Source organism: Diadema setosum, chromosome 1, assembly GCF_964275005.1.
Source record: "Diadema setosum chromosome 1, eeDiaSeto1, whole genome shotgun sequence".
NCBI classification, from domain to species: domain Eukaryota; kingdom Metazoa; phylum Echinodermata; class Echinoidea; order Diadematoida; family Diadematidae; genus Diadema; species Diadema setosum.
The window spans coordinates 24,591,992-24,609,497 of record NC_092685.1 but is presented as its reverse complement, the minus strand read 5'-3'; the positions used below and the strand labels follow the sequence as shown (position 1 = coordinate 24,609,497).

General features: G+C 42.6%; 1 protein-coding gene across 1 annotated transcript in view; it reads right to left on the bottom strand.

The window, feature by feature from the left end:
* Positions 1 to 3,035: 3,035 nt before the first annotated feature.
* LOC140235097 (E3 ubiquitin-protein ligase HECTD1-like) overlaps positions 3,036 to 17,506 on the bottom strand; it is a 94,728-nt gene continuing 80,257 nt past the window's right edge. Inside the window, exons 28-44 of the mRNA XM_072315137.1 lie at positions 16,186 to 16,413; positions 15,529 to 15,759; positions 14,672 to 14,955; positions 13,796 to 13,952; positions 13,069 to 13,157; positions 12,459 to 12,589; positions 12,002 to 12,062; positions 11,303 to 11,485; positions 10,431 to 10,620; positions 10,105 to 10,187; positions 9,323 to 9,450; positions 8,524 to 8,722; positions 7,864 to 8,001; positions 6,777 to 7,411; positions 5,889 to 6,061; positions 4,968 to 5,118; positions 3,036 to 4,417 (exon numbers count right to left, since the gene is read on the bottom strand). Of these exons, the coding sequence (XP_072171238.1) occupies positions 4,135 to 4,417; positions 4,968 to 5,118; positions 5,889 to 6,061; positions 6,777 to 7,411; positions 7,864 to 8,001; positions 8,524 to 8,722; positions 9,323 to 9,450; positions 10,105 to 10,187; positions 10,431 to 10,620; positions 11,303 to 11,485; positions 12,002 to 12,062; positions 12,459 to 12,589; positions 13,069 to 13,157; positions 13,796 to 13,952; positions 14,672 to 14,955; positions 15,529 to 15,759; positions 16,186 to 16,413 (3,344 nt within the window). The 3' untranslated portion in view covers positions 3,036 to 4,134. The remainder of the gene's footprint in view (positions 4,418 to 4,967; positions 5,119 to 5,888; positions 6,062 to 6,776; positions 7,412 to 7,863; positions 8,002 to 8,523; positions 8,723 to 9,322; positions 9,451 to 10,104; positions 10,188 to 10,430; positions 10,621 to 11,302; positions 11,486 to 12,001; positions 12,063 to 12,458; positions 12,590 to 13,068; positions 13,158 to 13,795; positions 13,953 to 14,671; positions 14,956 to 15,528; positions 15,760 to 16,185; positions 16,414 to 17,506) is intronic.

Genomic DNA, 17,506 nt, shown 5'->3' with positions numbered 1-17,506 from the left:
AGATAGATAGATAGATAGAGAACAGAAAAGGATATATGCTTGGCTATTTATGATACATAGCATGAAGCAATACCCACATACCCCGGCCAACCTACATAATTATACATCTGCCACCAAACGAGTCTCCCTTTACTGTAGAACAATGCTAGCATCAACTGCATCAGGGAGGCATTTCATGAAGGAACTTGTCGGATAAAATGTCCGACAAGTCAATTATATCCGACAAGTTTTGAGAAATCAGCCAATCAGACTTAAGAATTTCTCAAAACTTGTCGGATATAATTGACTTGTCGGACATTTTATCCGACAAGCTCCTTCATGAAATGCCTCCCAGGATAAACTGGAGAAAGAAGGCTCATGGATGTGGCAGTCAGAGACTTTAGTTTTACTGGACATCAGTCTAAATGGAAACCCAATCTTTCCATGAAATTTCCACTGCTAAATTTAAACATGGAGCTGTCTGTTGTAGCTCCATCATTTAAACGAACTCCATGACAATGCATCTCGATGAGAACAGAAAAATAAAACCAACCCACGAAATCAAAATGTTGGCTATCATTGCCGAGTAACAGAAATTTTCTGTCCTTCAGTTTTGCGAGTGATCGTCTCATCTATTCTTCTTTCATTTTGGTTGGGACAGACCAACAGAATGACCTGCAATTAACAGAATTAATTATTTAATGACACAATTGATAGTCACAGACTTCAAATGACGATGATCAAATCAAACATGACATCAAGGATCCAACGGAGACTTTAGTCTTTATCCTTTCTTCTTCTTTTTTCCATTTGATTTACTGATACTGCGCCTTTTACGCAACATTTTCAAATTATACATAATTTTTTGAAACAATTCTTAGTCCCTCATAAATTTCTGTTTATGCCAAATTTCATTGGATAACAGCATGCAATTAATCAAACAATTGTTAAAAATCACGGGTCATGTTACTGTATAAGCTGTTATTTTCAGGAGGGTTTGATTTTCACAAATTTCGCCATTTCCTGTAGGACCGCAAAGTTAACAGCATGCCAAAAATGCTGCCGTTCACTAACGTGATAATGCCCTTGCGATAGCCTCGGTGTCAATTTGCGAAAACAACATCTGGCGAAAATGTCTGTGACCTCCTCATTCGTGGATATATCTGTCAGGAAACAGCTTGAACAGTAATTAGTGAGACTTCCTAAAGGAAGGAAATGATGATAATGAATTAGTTATTTAAGGACTTTGAGATTAGAAACAGTCCAGCATTTGATAAAGAAACAAATTCTCTAAAGGAAGGTGCCTTTGTCATGCAAATCCTTTGAAGGCATAAAATTTCTGCCTCAACTCTTCCCCCACCCCCCCCCCCACCCCCAAAAAAGAGCAAAAACAGAAACCAACATATCAAATTCAAAACCAGCCTGACTCAACATGTGAGTACATTCATCAGCATACACGATTTATTCACCATACACTTGATAATACTTATAGCCAATATTCTCAAATTATGTGATTTGTTTTAAGTGATTAACCACAAACAAAAATAAATAAATAAAAAAGGAAAAAAAATGAAACTACTTTATATAAAATGATACAGTAGAGAGAAATACTGGGACTTTAAGGAATTTGGTGCAACAATTTGGCAAATACTAGACCATATACTACCGCAATGCGGTCATAAATAATGCAAAGAAACATACTTGTACTATTCATCCACTACTAAGGACACTTCAAAACTTCACAGGTTTACACAAAGTTCATCCATTGAAACTCTCAGAGCAAGTGAACAAAACATACCTCCCTACCCAGCCCCCCGACCAATCGTCCCCCAACATTTGTAACACCAGCGGACATAATCTGTAAATGATTGCACTGCTGTCGGAAGTCTGCAGAATCATGAACGCAATGATGATATCGCTACCTGTACTCATACATGCAAATGCCATAAGAAATCAAACCGCAGACTTCGCAATGTGATTTAATACCAAGCAAGAAAAAAAAAAAGAACAAAATGGAAAGAACCCCCTTTCCTAGCTAACTACTCCATATCCCCCACCCACCCCCCCCCCCCCCCCCCATCACAACAGTAGACAATGGAGGAGTGGATGCATGCCAGTAAAATCATATTGGCCAAAGAATACGGGGAGCTAACTCCTGCTTTATTTCTTATTACAAAATAAAACATGATCAGCTCAGGTCCATTGAAGCAACTTATATATCTCCAATACATGCATCTGATGAGTTTCACTGTGAAATAATAATTTTTTCAATGCCACCTGTCAGAGGACTTGTGCCTCTTTTCCTAATGCAAAAAAAGTCATTAAGTCATTCTCGCAAGCACTGACTTTTTTACTCCAACGCTCCCTGAGTGTGCCTGCATGTGCCTGCATGTTTGTGTGTGTGAGAGAGTAAATCATGAAAATACCTTGATAGCACAGATCACTGACCCGCGATGGCAATTTTTGCCAGTAATTTGGACAATGCACTTGTTAAAGGAGAGGGTAGCTATGACATTGCAATTAACAGCATGCTCCAGTGCCACTCTACATCAGAGCCCTGAATTTCTTGCTTTACAATCACAGTACCGAAGCACACTCCCTTCACCTCTGGGAGAAGAGTCAAAAAAGGACCTCTGAGATATATTTCTGAACAATCTACCATTGCTGCATTTTCCTCTAAAGAGTTGTTGATAATGGTAGCATCTCTCGTAATTCTTCCAAGCCACAAGTACATAAAACGTTCAGCATGGAACTGATTGTGCATAGTCAGTCTCCCAATTTCTCTGTACTTCAACAATATCTTCATTTTTCGTTTGTTTTTTTATTTGAAGAAATCAAACTTCTGAAGAAATGTCCCTCACGAATTAACAGATTCTTCAGTTCTACAGAAAGGCCTCATACAACAACAAAATGCTCTTCTATTTCTCACAGGCCAAGTCACTAGCAATTGATACTATAGTGAAACTTAAAAAAAAAGAAGAAAAGAATAATCCACAAATCAAAAAAATTGCCTACTGTCAAAAGCACAATTAGTGACCACCCACTACTTTTGTGGCAAAATTTGCAATAACTTTGGAAGGAGATATCAGGGTTGGAAGTGTTGACATGAAAAAAAAATAGAGACCATAACAAACTGTCATGCATAATCAAATACAAATTGCAGAATTCCAGCCAAGTCGGTTAAGGCTGAGGCCAATTCCAAGCTTCACACAGAGCCAAATGTCAATCATCAAACTTACAGCACATTTTCTTCTCATACAGCATAACAAGTGGAAGGGAAAAAAAATTGCCAGTGTCACGACTTTTTCACAAACTCTTATTCTCTGACAGCACTGACTTGTTGCAACACAACATAGCTGAGATGCAATACACAAACACTTATCTGAGATTGAATAAATACAATCATTAACAACGTGTGCGCTTCCGCAAGACATGTTCTCAGAATCCGTGGGGCCGTGAAGTGCATCGCTATAGAAATTTATGAGAAGCCAATAAATATCAAATTCTCTCTCTGAAAAAATATTCTGATCATTTGTCATTTTCATATCGTATCTATGCAACGGAACGATTTTTAAGTCCAACTACATGTATATCAAGCAAGCAGAACCACTCAATATGACAGTGTGCGCACCCAGCAGAAACTTGTTAGTTACGTGATGCCCGCGACAAAAATGTGCTCCGGCACGGAGCCGTACATATTTCGCAGAATGTGGCAGAATGGCACGGTGTGACTTTGAGAGGGGGGAGGGGATTGTTCGCAGAGCAGTGAGGTCCGTAGCATTACCCTTGACAAGTCCCTCATAGTCAATGTGCCCTCTAGGGAATTTCAACACAGTCCTCCATCTTGCATTCAAGTTCACGCCAAAGCACGCCATACTAAGCAAGGTAAAACAGTGACGCACGAGACGTTCTGCAGTCCGCTCACAATTCTTCATTACAATTTCTTGCTCGGGTTTCACTTCTGTTCGGTCAAGTGTCAATATCACGACGACAAATCTTGTTGCACTGTTTCAAACATGGCAAGGTTCCATCATAATCCTAGCTCACTGATACTTCAAAGGAAAAGAAGAAGAAGGTACAATCGAATCATCTCCATGATTATGAAACAAAGTCCCGATCATCACGAATTCCCGCCCTCCCTGATGAGAACCAGCATTAATTGAGGTGGAAGCCCTTCTCCCGCGTGGCGCTCAGTAACCGTTCCCGCATGATGTCCTCGCTGGAGTACTCCGGCAGCTTCAGGTAGTGGACGCAGGTATTGACGGAAGGGTAGGTGTGGTCATTGGCGTCCACCTTGCGGACGATGGTCAGGCGGGGGTGCAGGTTAGCCAGGCCGCCGGGGGGCAGGGAAGAGCAGCCAGTGGTAAACTGCAGAAGACTCTTGCGTTCGTCGCCATTCATTGCACAAAGCACATTCACAAAGCGTTGGAAACCGGGACTGTCAGAAACAAAAAAACAAACAAACAAATGCAGAAACATAATGGTTAGGTTGTTTTCCAAAGGGTAGAAGACAGTCTTTCCCGATGAAGACATTTACTGTTTATGAAAATGTGTACAAGCAAGTACAAGAACCTGTAAATACGATAAAGAATGATATACTCTGACCATTTAAATGTAAGTACATCTCTTCACACTCTGTCCTATCTCCAGAAAGCGCGCAGGGTTTATCAACAGTGGTCCTACCTGCATACTATGACAGCTCACTACTCAAACTTTTCTAATTGTCTCATTTCTGAGTTTTGCACAAGATTGCCCACTGGTATCACATTCTTTCCAAGACAAAGTTCTTGTAGAGAGTCAGGAAAACTCACTGGAAAAGTAATCCACAAATTCTAGACGATGATAGCCACTTCAAGGCTATGTGATTGTTCATCCTGGAAGTTGAAACACTAAATTTGTCCAAACATCAACCAATGAGGACCCAAACATTCTAGTAACAAGGGGTGACAAAGAAAAGTTGAGACAAGCGCCTTGCTCGGCTGGCCTACCTTTCTCTGGTATAGCCCAGTTTGGGCTCCGTGTAGTTGAGGATGTCCTCTCGGGTCCACTTTGGCGCCTGGTCCCCACACAGGATGGTCTGCAGCTCGGCTGGACTGAAGCTGTGCAGCTTCTCAATGGGGAACACCTGATTGAAGCCATCTGCATCAAGAAGACAAAAGTTGAAGTTGATCCGAGCTTGATTAAATGTTCAAATCTTCATCACGACACATATCCAAACTACGAAAGATGAAATCAACAACAGATAGAACTTAGCTTCAGGATTGCCCCTATCTACATTTTTTTTTTTTAATTGCTTCAAAGTTTTATTGGGAAATATATACGAAGTCTGAAATTCGATTTTGAATATTTTTGAAACAGGTGTTTGGAAAAGGAAGGTTTTCATTTTTCATATGAAACACCTGACCCCAACAGCTACATGCAATGCGATCTCACACATCCAGCTTTCCTTTCTTAAGGGCTTTAATCTCCATCAACAGCATTAATGTTCTTGTGGTTCTCTACTGGAGCCACGATCAATTTTCAACAGCGACATCAACACGGGGGAAAGCAATATCTGTTTCCCTAAACATAAAAAATCTTTATTTGATCTTGCCGTCTCGTGAGGTATTGTCTCGCTGCACCACATGGAACAACAAAGTTTACACACGCGATACATCGTGTAATTTGCATTTCACAATCTGCTGATCCATTCAATATCTGTTTCCCTAAACATACAAAATCTTTATTTGATCTTGCCGTCTCGTGAGGTATTGTCTTGCAAAAATTTGCAAAAGTTTCATGCACCTGGAAATTTCTGGTTTTACGGTGGTTGGCACATCATTACGAGCTTTGAAAGGGGAATATTCTGCCTCCCAGGGGAGAGTGATATACAATGTACATATGGTGTAGCAGGAGATTAAGTGGTGTACCTCTGAATGCCTCCATCTGCCTCCTGATACCAGAGTGGAGGCAGAAGTCAGTCACCAGCTCGATGTACTCCTCCGCGTTGTCCAGAGTGACGCACTCATCGTCCCCGCTGGGCTTGAGGTTGAAGCTGGAGTAGCCGTACACCTTGGAGGACGGGTTGAACTGGAACGTCAGCCTGCAAGAGGGGTTGTAGCCGGTTAGTTCGTTGTAAATTACCAAGAAGCCATTTTCTTCAGCAACCGAAACACTGGCTTTTATTGATGATCACACATTTCATCACAGCAGCAGAGACACCTGACATCACATCACACGAACAAACTTGGAAATCAAATAGTATTTATGTTCGTTTTTTTGTCTCGGTGTTCGGCCTCAATGGGTAGTCCTCCTACAGTATCAAGAGCAACTAATCTTCTTTGCCTCTGTACAGTAACAACCCTCCCCCCCCCCCCCTTTTCATCTTTGTCTTACTTATCTGCTACTTATCTCCCCAGTCTCTGCATTGCATTGTTAACTTGGACTACAACTGACTGCTCTTCACTGGTAGTTTATGTATAAGACCTGAATCACTGGTCCCTGGAATGTAGGGTAATGCACAGTTTAATGTGAGCACTGGTGTTGGTATAAACTGTATCAAACTCAGACTCAACTCATGAAGATGATACCAACAGAAAGTCTGCTATCTGTATTAATCCAATGTAAACTCAGGAGATAGGCATCACCAATAAAAGTCTCCACCATTTGGAACTGCAGAGCTTGTTATCACAAGTCATGTAAAATTCAAGCACTTATATCTGCTTGGTCAATGGTACAAGGTGTCCACTGGGTTGTAACTTCTCCAAGAAGGTTTGTAATTAAGGGTGGGGCCAGAATCAGAGAGGGTCTGTACGTACCCTAAGTCCTCCAGCCTGACAGGGATGGCAGAGCCTGAGAAGTTCTCCAGGGCCAGGTTCTGGATCTCGTTGTTGCGCTCCTCCTCCGTCTTGCTCTGGTCCAGGAGGATCTGCTGTCGCCGATCCACCATCTCCTGCAGCTGCTGCAGGAAGCGGGCCCGGTGGGGGTCCACCAGCTCGAAGTCGGCCCAGGAGAGCACGCCGGCGAACCAGGCGGGCGTGGACGGCTTCGGCGGGTCCCCGGCCAGGATCAGCTCCTTCGACTCGTTGCCACTGTCGATGGCTAGGTCGGAGATGAGCTCACTCACGCTCTCCAGGGACGCCTCCGACTGCTGCACCTCGGCCAGGAACACCTCGGAGTCCCGGGGCGATGTCTGGGACTGCTGCGTGGACAGGTAGTACACGCTGGTGCCCCCCGTCTCGCCCATGCACATGAGCTTGAGGAAGGGGCGGGAGAGTGGAATGTCGACCATGCGGTTGTCCTGCAGGCACTTGGCCAAGAAGATGCCGAGGAAGTTGTAGAGGAGCTCCACGCGGGAGATCTCCTCGCTGTCCTGAATCATGGGGGCGGGGAAGAGGCCAGACGCACGCTGGATGTAAAATCCTGGTGGCTTCTGGCCCTCTCCAATGTCAACCTGATGTTTTTTTAAAAAGAAGGAAAAATGGACGGTGCCATAATCACAAATGCTCCACTCTGAGCGGGTATGACTCAGATAAGACAATCTTTGGTATACTGGGGTAGACGAATCAGAAATATAATACTGAAATACTGGACATCTGTTTACTGAGCTATTAATGACAGCCTTATCCCATAACAGGGGGATATCATCTCTTAGTTCTGATTCCAGAGATGATCTATATATTAACTAAGAATGCATGGGCATGACCACTACAGACAGCCTTTCGAATGTTGACTGATCTTAGTGATCACTGGCACAACATCACTCATGAGTATGAAGACACCAGAAGGTGGGAAACTATGTGAGTATAGTAACATCTCTGCTGTACCCCCTCAATCCACACAAGTCTGTCAGATGACAAATCTGTCAAAACAATACCAAGCCGCAAGCATCACTTTAAGCCTCACCTCTCTTGACATGTCGTCAGCTATCTCGTCATCCGTCAGCCACATCCCAAGACTCTTCCTCTGGAGTTCGGCAGCTATCAGGGCATAGAACTCTAGTGTGGGGCCAAGGCCAGTCCCTTCCTCTCCCAGAAACTCAACCTAGAAGGAGAATACCATGGCACTTACTATGTAATTAAGCGACTCTTCCCTCGATCATCCTTTTACAACGAGTGGAAATGTGAGGAAAGAGGAAACATTGGACAATAAAGATACACCAACAATAACAACACACAATTTATTGGATCTGAAACAGTCCCCTTGCCAGCCCATATCACAAAACAGCAGCTCTAAGCTGAGCGGTAAGCATGTCTGGTGTAACACTTTATCAATAAAATGGCCAGAAAATAGGAAACCCCCAAAACAAATAGCACAGCTGAGCTCAGGAGCAGGTATGGATTTGAAAACACCAGAGCTGGCAAATTCAGACAAATTAGCTTCTTACTCCTGACTGTTGTTAGCAACTTGGTCATGCTCCAGAACTTCTTTATGTAGATGTATGCATGTGTGTGTGTGTCTGTGTCTGTGTCTGTGCGTACGTATGAATGTATGTTGTGATTGAGTGTGTCTGTGTCTATGTGTACATATGACTGTATGTTGTTTCCGAGTATGTGTGCGGCTCACCTCCAGTATGGACTTCCTGTTGCTATGGAGACGCATGACATTAATGGCCCATTCCAGCAGCTGTTCTCCCCGGGGAACCTTCACCCTCTCGTGCTTGAGGCGTCCCACCTGGAACTCGTGGTGGTCATCGCGGCGGGTGCTCGGTGTCCGTACCCTCTCAGTGCTGGCCTCTCGCTTGCCCTGGAGCCAGGCGATGGCTCTGTGCAGTCAGGAGGGAAGAGATATATGACAGTCAGTTAAGAATGATTTTTCTCTTTAATGGAGCAGCAAACAGTTACTGCCACATGAGTAAGAAAAAAAACAAAAACAAAAACAAACCCAAAACCAAACTAACAGGTCTGGGGGTGAAATATCACAGTGCTGGGAGGGTGTGCCAAAATAGCGTTCTTACCTGTATTGCATTGTGTTGAATATGAGAAGAAAAACAAAATGAGTACGGCATAGCTCCTCATGTCCATCAAGTAAGAGCTCTGAATCATACTTGCGATCTCATGCCCAATTAACTTTATTAACTTCGAAATAGGGATGATTTTTGATCATCTGGTGACGTAAATACCAAAATGCGCCAAACCTGCCCATAAACACATGACGAACTTGCCTTGTTAGTGCAAAACATTGTTCTCCCTCCAACCTACAATTACCACAGTCCAATCACTGTCAGCACCCATTTATTCATTCCCCTAGGGGAATAGGATGTCCCCGAAGGATGTGCATACCATACAGGCTTTGAACCTTGCATAACATATCACTTCATCTGCACCAACAAAGCACTCACAAACAGAAGGAGCAACTGCCTTACCTGGACACCCCGAAGGCAGTACACGTGAAGTACAGCTGTCGGGTCTCAAAGGGGAAGAGCATTGGACAGCGGTTGGTCAGTCTCTCACACCACTTGGGCAGTGACAGGCTGGCCAGGACAAGGGGATCCTGTGAAGAGGTGACCACAAGAGAAAACAAAATGAGAATTGAACCGGCCGAACAAAGGTAATGTGGTTAAAATTTAGCCATGTCTAGAATTCACTCTGTGATCATCGGAGGACAATCAAGTTTGGTCCAGGTGACTAGCAATAGTCAATAAACGGTATCGCCCATCTACATCATGCATGACAAATGAATGAAGGAATAAGACTATCCTGTAATTTTATTCATTGTGTGACACTTCACTTCCTCATACTAAATGTCTATTATCATACGAAGATATTTGTAATTCTAATAAGATGAAGTTGCTAACATGCAAGCTCTACATGTTGCTTCAGTGCCGCTTGTCAACCAATTTACGCAATTCTGTAGCATTTCATTTACAAAACTTCCATCCAAATGTGCTTGTAGATGGAAATTACACCAATGCATTAATGGAACTGGCCCTCTTGCATATTTTTCTTTTTTTTTTTCTGCACATTACATCAAGTGACAAAAGGTAGAGTTCTGGGGCAAGAAGCTGATGTTTGAAAAGTGCATCTTAATTGGCATTTGCTTACATGGCATATGACAATAATCATCTCAAGTCTGGTTTTAAATGGTACTACAGTCTTAACAGAGTCACATGTCGTTACATACAAATGTAAGAGTCTAGTTACTTACTTGCACTTGTTGAGCTAACTTATTGGTGATCTTTTTGCTGTAGAACTCCTCAGGAGGGACATTAAAGTGGTGACCATCTGGATCTGTCAAAAAGAAAGTGGTTGACCACAAATATGAAGGGGAGAGATACATACATGCACATACGTCACAATGAGAGATAAGATGAGACCACTTCAGGTTTAATCAACAACTTAGCAAGGTGCAAAGGTGCCCTTGAGGGAGAAAAAGAAAATTATTTAAGAGTCTTTACAGTTACTAAAATACACCGAAAAAAAAACACCAACAAATTAGATATGCTCCACCGTTAAGCATACAAAAGCTCTTACCACTTGGCGAGACATCCGTGGCGATGGCGTAGAGTATTCTAAGCAGCTGGAGCACGTCGTCCACACTACAGGCAGCGGTGTCCTTGCTGGTGAAGCTCATAGAGCCCCCATCACTCTCACTGAGTACGTGTCCAGAGTCCTGGCTAACTCTCTGGCTAGCTGGCTTGGCCAGACCCAGCTGTATGAACTCCTGAACAGGTCATTAAAAATACAGAAACACAATTATGAATGAATATCTGATGATTTACGGTGAATGTGTGCATAAATGCATGAACGCATAAATGAGAAACTAGGCATATAAATGAGCAATAAATATGATTGTACAATCTGATTTTGAGCCTCTCCTGAGACTAAAATATGTCCATAGTCAATTGAATTCAGCGCAAGCTGTCAACACTGAGGTTTCACAATCTCCTTTATTTCTGCAGCAATGCAGCTACTTTTGTTTATGCAATAAAAGCTTGTAAGGTACTGTGATGTTCAAAACAGGAATTTCATTTCAAATTTAACTCCCTGGTTTCAATTCAACTTTTTTATTCAAACCTCATTTACAATTCCAAGATATGGTGCTTAGGGATTCAAAGTGTGACATCTCCTACTGCCACTTGGAAGCCTTGTAATTTTATGAGGAAAAGAGTAAACCTCTTACAGTTGCACCTAAATTGGTAGGTGTATCTGCTCCAGTGTGCAAATTCCTGGCAGTCAGTGTGTGTTCACAGATAAGAACACATTTCTGAACTGGTCTCACAAATAGGCACATACTAACATGTGTTCATGCTTGTATGTGTGTCTATGTGCATGTATGTTTGCGTGTACATGTGTGTGAGTGTGTATGTGTGCCTGCGTGCAACATCCCATCCCCGCACGCTCACCCTGTATGCGGCAATAAGCCTAGAGGAGTTCCTGGTCCTGCGTATATTGGTGGCATTGCTGGTGAGCTTCCACCTCCTGAGGAACTGCGGGTCAGCCTTCTCCTGGAGGTACATGATGAGTTCAGTCTTGGGCAACCTCTCGGTGCCGAGGTGCCTCTGTACAAAGCCCACCGTCCATGGACCCTGCAGAGATTAAAGGGGGCGTGACAATCAGCATGAAATCCATAAAAACTCTAATCCTTCTCCCCTTTCCTACCCAAAAGAAAAACAGTAATATCATCAGTTTATGCAGTCGACAATATCCACACAAACTCTGAGATTACTTGTTTATCAGGATTATTGGTACAATGATTAAGACATCAGCATAAAATCCATGCTGTATTCATTGTTTTCATGCCACTGAACAAGAACTCTTTCATTTTCCCCTTTCAAAACCAAAAGAAAAGGAGCAATATTATAAGATTATGCACCTGACAATATCACACAATCGCCATTGCAAATTACCATTTCAGTAAAACTGCTGGTACAATGTCTGCTTCTGGAAGTCTTATCACAAGACGGAGGTGGATCTACTAACTAGCAAGGCTTACAGCTCACGTTCATTAATAGGTTCCTTTAGCTTACAAAACAAAACAATCCTTCAAAAGTCAGAAGTGATTTTTACTACATGTTATCACGGTAACAAGAAAATGCTCTTACCTCTGTATTTTCTACACTGGACGTACTCTCATCCTGAGGCCGTGATTCTCTATACACAACACTGAAACAACAACAACAACAAAATACCATTATTGTGAAGCAAATACATGAATGATATTCCTTCACAACAACAAAATCATATTCATGATATACCTTACCATTAAACTGCTCATTCTGATGCTCACTTTGTTTAAAGTTAACTTACAATACCAAAAAGTCTCCATATCTGTGGAAATTAAGTTTCAGCAAGCTTTCATACTTAGAGACTATTGCTTTTGTTAGAGAGGAATCAAACCCAATGATATATGCGGATTACAATACGTCAATGCACATATATAAGTAGAACACATCAGTCAGATTTGAGGAAAATTGAATAATCTGTTAAAAAATTATGAATTTATAAAGTTTCAGTACTGCTATTGCTGCATAAGGAATCTACAATGAGGGGACTCCTTACGTGTAAGTTGGTTCCCATATCCTACGCAGTCTGTCCTGCTTGGTTCCTGCAGGGGTCTGCTGGTACAGCATCTGGACGTATCTGAAAATTGTAGACATTGCCCCTTCGCAGTACACCTCAGTTTCAGGGACCTACAGGGACATGAAAGTGGGTGAGGGAGAGATCAAGAGATTACGTAATTTAATCCAAAGTGTATCTGACGACGTAAGAAATCAATGACATGTCTTCCACAGAAACTGAATTGTTAACTATCCTTCCAACATTTCTTTCAGCCGTCCATAAAAATCTTTGTACATTCTAATTATTCTTTTTCATCCAATGCTTCTGTCACCAGTGCATATAAGTTATGAATGTGGAATGTCTTAACACAAGAAAGTTTAATAGCTAAAGAAATGTAATGCAGTTTTCACACATCAGCACATCAAGAATGGCACACAACTTCAAACCAGTCAATGAATTTTGGATCACCACATACACATGAGAGCTAAAAGGCTGTAAAAGGAGATAGAAGTAACTGTTATGAGGAGGAAAAACATGATAAGGAATATGATAAATCCTTGTGTATAACCACCTGCACTTGTGGCCCTTTAGGCTTTGAATGGCGACTCACCCCTGGAAGGCCGGGCCCACGGAGGAACAGTGCCAACCTCGGCGACGGGGCACTGTCGGTTTCTTCCCGGAAGGAAGTGTCAGGAGTACCTTGTGGTCAGAGCAACGAAAAAAAGAACATTTCAAATACTTACTGAACATACAGCAATGTTTATGATGATGATGATGGTCTCCTGAATTTCTGTACATCAAGAGTTGCCTAATTTGTCTTTGAACAATAGATATACTGTAACTTTATGTTTGCATACATGTATGCACAATATAGTTTATTTTCATTTTGCATTCTGTCAGAAAAAATGGTGGATATTTGAATTAATCATTTGTTTAAGTGTCAGATTCAAATTATACAGTGCTCAATTAGTTTATTCAATTGACTTTGTATTTCATTTATGTATGAAAAAGAAATTCAGAAATAAAATAAAATCAATCAATAAAATCAAATACCATGGCTTCCAAAATACACAAACCTATATCAAAGAGGTTTGACAGAGCTTTCTGGAAGATACATGCGTGTCGCATGTATATTACAGGGTAATGATTAAAAAATCAGAGAGGATTTTACTAGTACATTATTCTCTTGTCAGAACATGAAAAAAAAAACACATTTTTTTTTTTCCAGGAAATCCTACTAAATTCTGAAGAACTTGAGAGATTATGCAAGTTTGCAATACTTGAATGATAACAATCATTCACTCTTCCTCAAGAATCCATTGTGAGCTTGAACGTACCAGGTGGAGGTATTTCCAGGTCTGTGGTCTGCTGCACATTGGTTCTGCCAGGACGCGGGTCAAAGGCAGGGACTAAGGCAGAGAACTGGCGCTTGAGGACGTGTTCGTCATCCCACGTCTTCCGCCTCACGCCGCGACTGTCGTAGTCCTCCTCCTCCTGTACACCATGAGAGAAAAGCACTGATCACCAAATGAATATTTTGCACCGCACTCCTTCATTGACCCTTGGCGATGCAAATCCAGCTGGTTTACTCCTAAGTTGCCTTTAGCAGGGGTCATCATCATACACTGACTCCTTTAAGCCACTGTGCCACAAAAGTTACTGCTCTCTTATTTGTCTTTCCACATGCCATATTCTTTTCTTCATTCAAAACAATGTTTGAAACTGACATGGAGGAAAAAAAATATGAAGATTGAGGCAAATAATAATCTGCATTCACACAGCCAAGTTTTGACACAGATTGCAAACCAGAGACTTATTGTATAGAACTATGGTAATTCTGTAAACATTTGGAAACATCAGTGATTTCCTGGCTTTGATGGGCTATGGTATAATGTTGCTGTGATAACTACCACTGATTGTAGAGTTACCAAAGTTTCATCCAACAAGACCTAGACTGCACAGGAGACTAATGTTGTTGTTGCTGTTCACTGTGGCAGCATTTCTGCTGATACTGCAAAGCCAGAAAGTTTTGCTTGCATGAAACTTTTGCAAATTTCACAAGAAGCCACAATTTGCGAAAGTAAAATGCACGTTAATGTTTTTGTGTACACAATCCATTACATGTAATTTACTCATTTCTTCTTTTTCTCCATGGGCAGCAATTCACAAAAGTTTCATGCTGCAAAATGTTTCCGGTTTTACAGTAATCTTACCGTGCCGTCATCGTAGTCCTCGCCATCACTGTCATCCTCGTTCTCATCGTCCAGATCCTCCGGCTCAGGAAACTCCTCGTCCTCCAGCTCCACCATGAGGGAGTTGGTCGGGCAGGGCTCGAGGAACTCGTTGTCACTCTCGCTGGAGGTGGAGGTGAGGGAGGGGGCCAGGGCAGAGCTGAGAGTGCTGGTCTGCACCGTGGAGGTGGGCAGGGAGGAGGTGGTAGTGGTGGTGGTGGCCCCCGGCAGGTTGGGGGCACTCTGGGCGCTGCTCAGGTAGTTACCTAGGGGCACAGACATGGGAGGTAGGGCTGAACGCAGGTGCAAGAGAAAGGCGATAGTAAATGGTCGATGGGTGTGATCATGCAAAGTTTGGAGCTACCAAGGCCCATCGAGTGATTCTCCTAAAGAATACTTGTTAATTTCAATCAAGACTTTCGAATCTGAGAAATGAATACAATCATACCAATTCATACTATAAATATTTTCGAACATTGGGTCAAAATATTAAAATTGTTAGAATCACTGATTTATCTATTACATCACCAGCCACTGTTTACTTATGACTTGCTCTGACCAGTTTGTGAAAAGGCTGAATATAATAGTTCAAAGCATTTCTATGCAATATGCAAACAGCAAAGAATACTCCTACGAAAAGTACAACGCGAATGTCACATTTGATTTTCTCAATTTATTCCTACATGTTTTTTTCATCCTTCGTTGGGAGTTGCATCTCATCCCAATGAATTACGTAGTACCGAAAAGAAAAAAAAAAAAAATGCAGTTGCAACATGGATGGTCTGGTCCCCAGAAATACCCATCTGGGAATATCACTTTTTAACAAGAGGCACACTCACTGCTTGGCAGGCCAGAGGAGGAGTATGGGAAGCGGACGAAACTGGAGGTGAAGGTGTTGGCCCGGTTAGAGAGGGCACTGTTGCCACTCCCGACGCTCCCCCTGGTCTGTCGGACCAGGGAGGGGAAGGTGTCTGCCAGACTGGACACCACGTCCTGTGTGCTGCTCAGGTTGGGCACGCTCACACTCATGCTGCTCGTGGTCGGGGGCAGGGCAGTGTTGCTGGTTGTGCCTGCATCATGGTCAGAGAGCAGGTAGGGTACTTTTTCTTGTAAAATCCAGAGTCAGATTCAACAATCTATCTATGTGATATATATATGGCTATCACAGCCTGACTCTATTCACTTTAAGTATTATTACTTTGCTCGTCCAGCATATCGAAACAGTTTATGCTCAATAAAATTACGAAAAATAACTGCGCAAGACAGAGTCCCATTTTCCCTTTCAATTGTAAGGACACTTTGGTGAGATATCAGATTACACAGCCTCTTTCAATTTTGTTAAAGTTATGTTACAGAATGCAGAGGCTAGAAGCATTATGATTTAAGGTTTAACAAAAATTGCACGTGCACACACAAACACACACACACACACACATATACACAAACGCATACACATGCTCGGAGCTCAGAGTTAAAGGCAGATATACAATATGTACCTGTAGGCAGTGGGACCTCGATTCCTTCCATGGACGCCTTCTCAGAGTCTGTGGCGGATCGCTTCCCTCGGCTGCCACTGAGGGCGCTGCTCACTGCACCCTCGACAACTGCTTCCGTCTCCGCGAGCACTGCCTCCAGGCCAGACCGCATCAGCTGGTTCTCCATGAGCACCGCCGCGGCAGCCAGACTGGGAGCTGAGAGATCGGAGGTGGAGGCGTGATCTTTATCTGCGGGATCGGTTGCGTAACAAGGGCGGACAGACAAAACAAGACACACGGACAGCACAGGTGCAAGGGGGGCAGAGGAAGAGAAGGAGGTAAGGATGAGAAGGAGGAGGAGGAGGAGGAAGAGGAAGAGGAGGAGGAAGAGGAAAAGGAGGAAGAAGAAGAGAAGGAGGAAGAAGAGGAGGAGAAGGAGGAAGAAGAGGAGGAGAAAAAGAGGAGGAGGAAGAAGAGGAGGAGGAAGAGGAGGAGGAGGAGGAAGAGGAAGAGGAAGAGGAGAAGGAAGAGGAGGAGGAGGAAGAGGACGGGGAGGAGGAAGAGGAAGTAGAAGAGGAAGGAGGAAAGGAAGAGGAAGAGGAAGAGGAGGAGGAGGAGGAGGGAGGAGGACGAATAGTGGGGCCAAGTAGTGGTAGACGTGGGGGGATAGACACGTACACACAAGATGCCACAAATCATTGTCCACAACACAGGCAAACAGAAATAAAACAAATCAAAATAATAGAGCAAGAAGAACACAAACAGAAGCTAAATAAGCTGAGGAAACAGCAGATCAAGTAACATGTGGCCTTCTTTTCTCTGCAAACCAAAGCAAAGATAATATTGGCAGCCCTCATAGGTGTACTGCTTTTCATATGCAGCCAATGACACCTTTTTAACCAAATTTTCTCTAGAAGACTTTTTTTCTTCTAGAAGACACTAGAAGACTTTTTTTTTTTCTAGAAGACTCTAGAAGATTTCAATGATGATAATCATGAACTATTTAGTATATTTTTTCTCTCTCTCTATTCCAAGAAAGAATACATGTTTGCATTGTATATTGAAGTTAACAAATGTCTTTGTGGTGGTCAAAGCGCAGTGAAAGGTCACTTAAAGTTGTTACTTTTTTTTTCTTTCATGCACAACTCATTACCAAAGGAGCAGACAAGCCTTTGTTATGCCACAGAAGGAGGTTAATAGCGCAGATTGGCTTTCAGTCAAATTTGCTGCTGGTCTTTTAGTCGTGTTATTCCAACGGACAGATGGCCTCATTTCAATGCCATACCCATGATTTTGTTTTTAGAGAGTGCTGAAACGAATTAATGTAGGGTGCATACACATG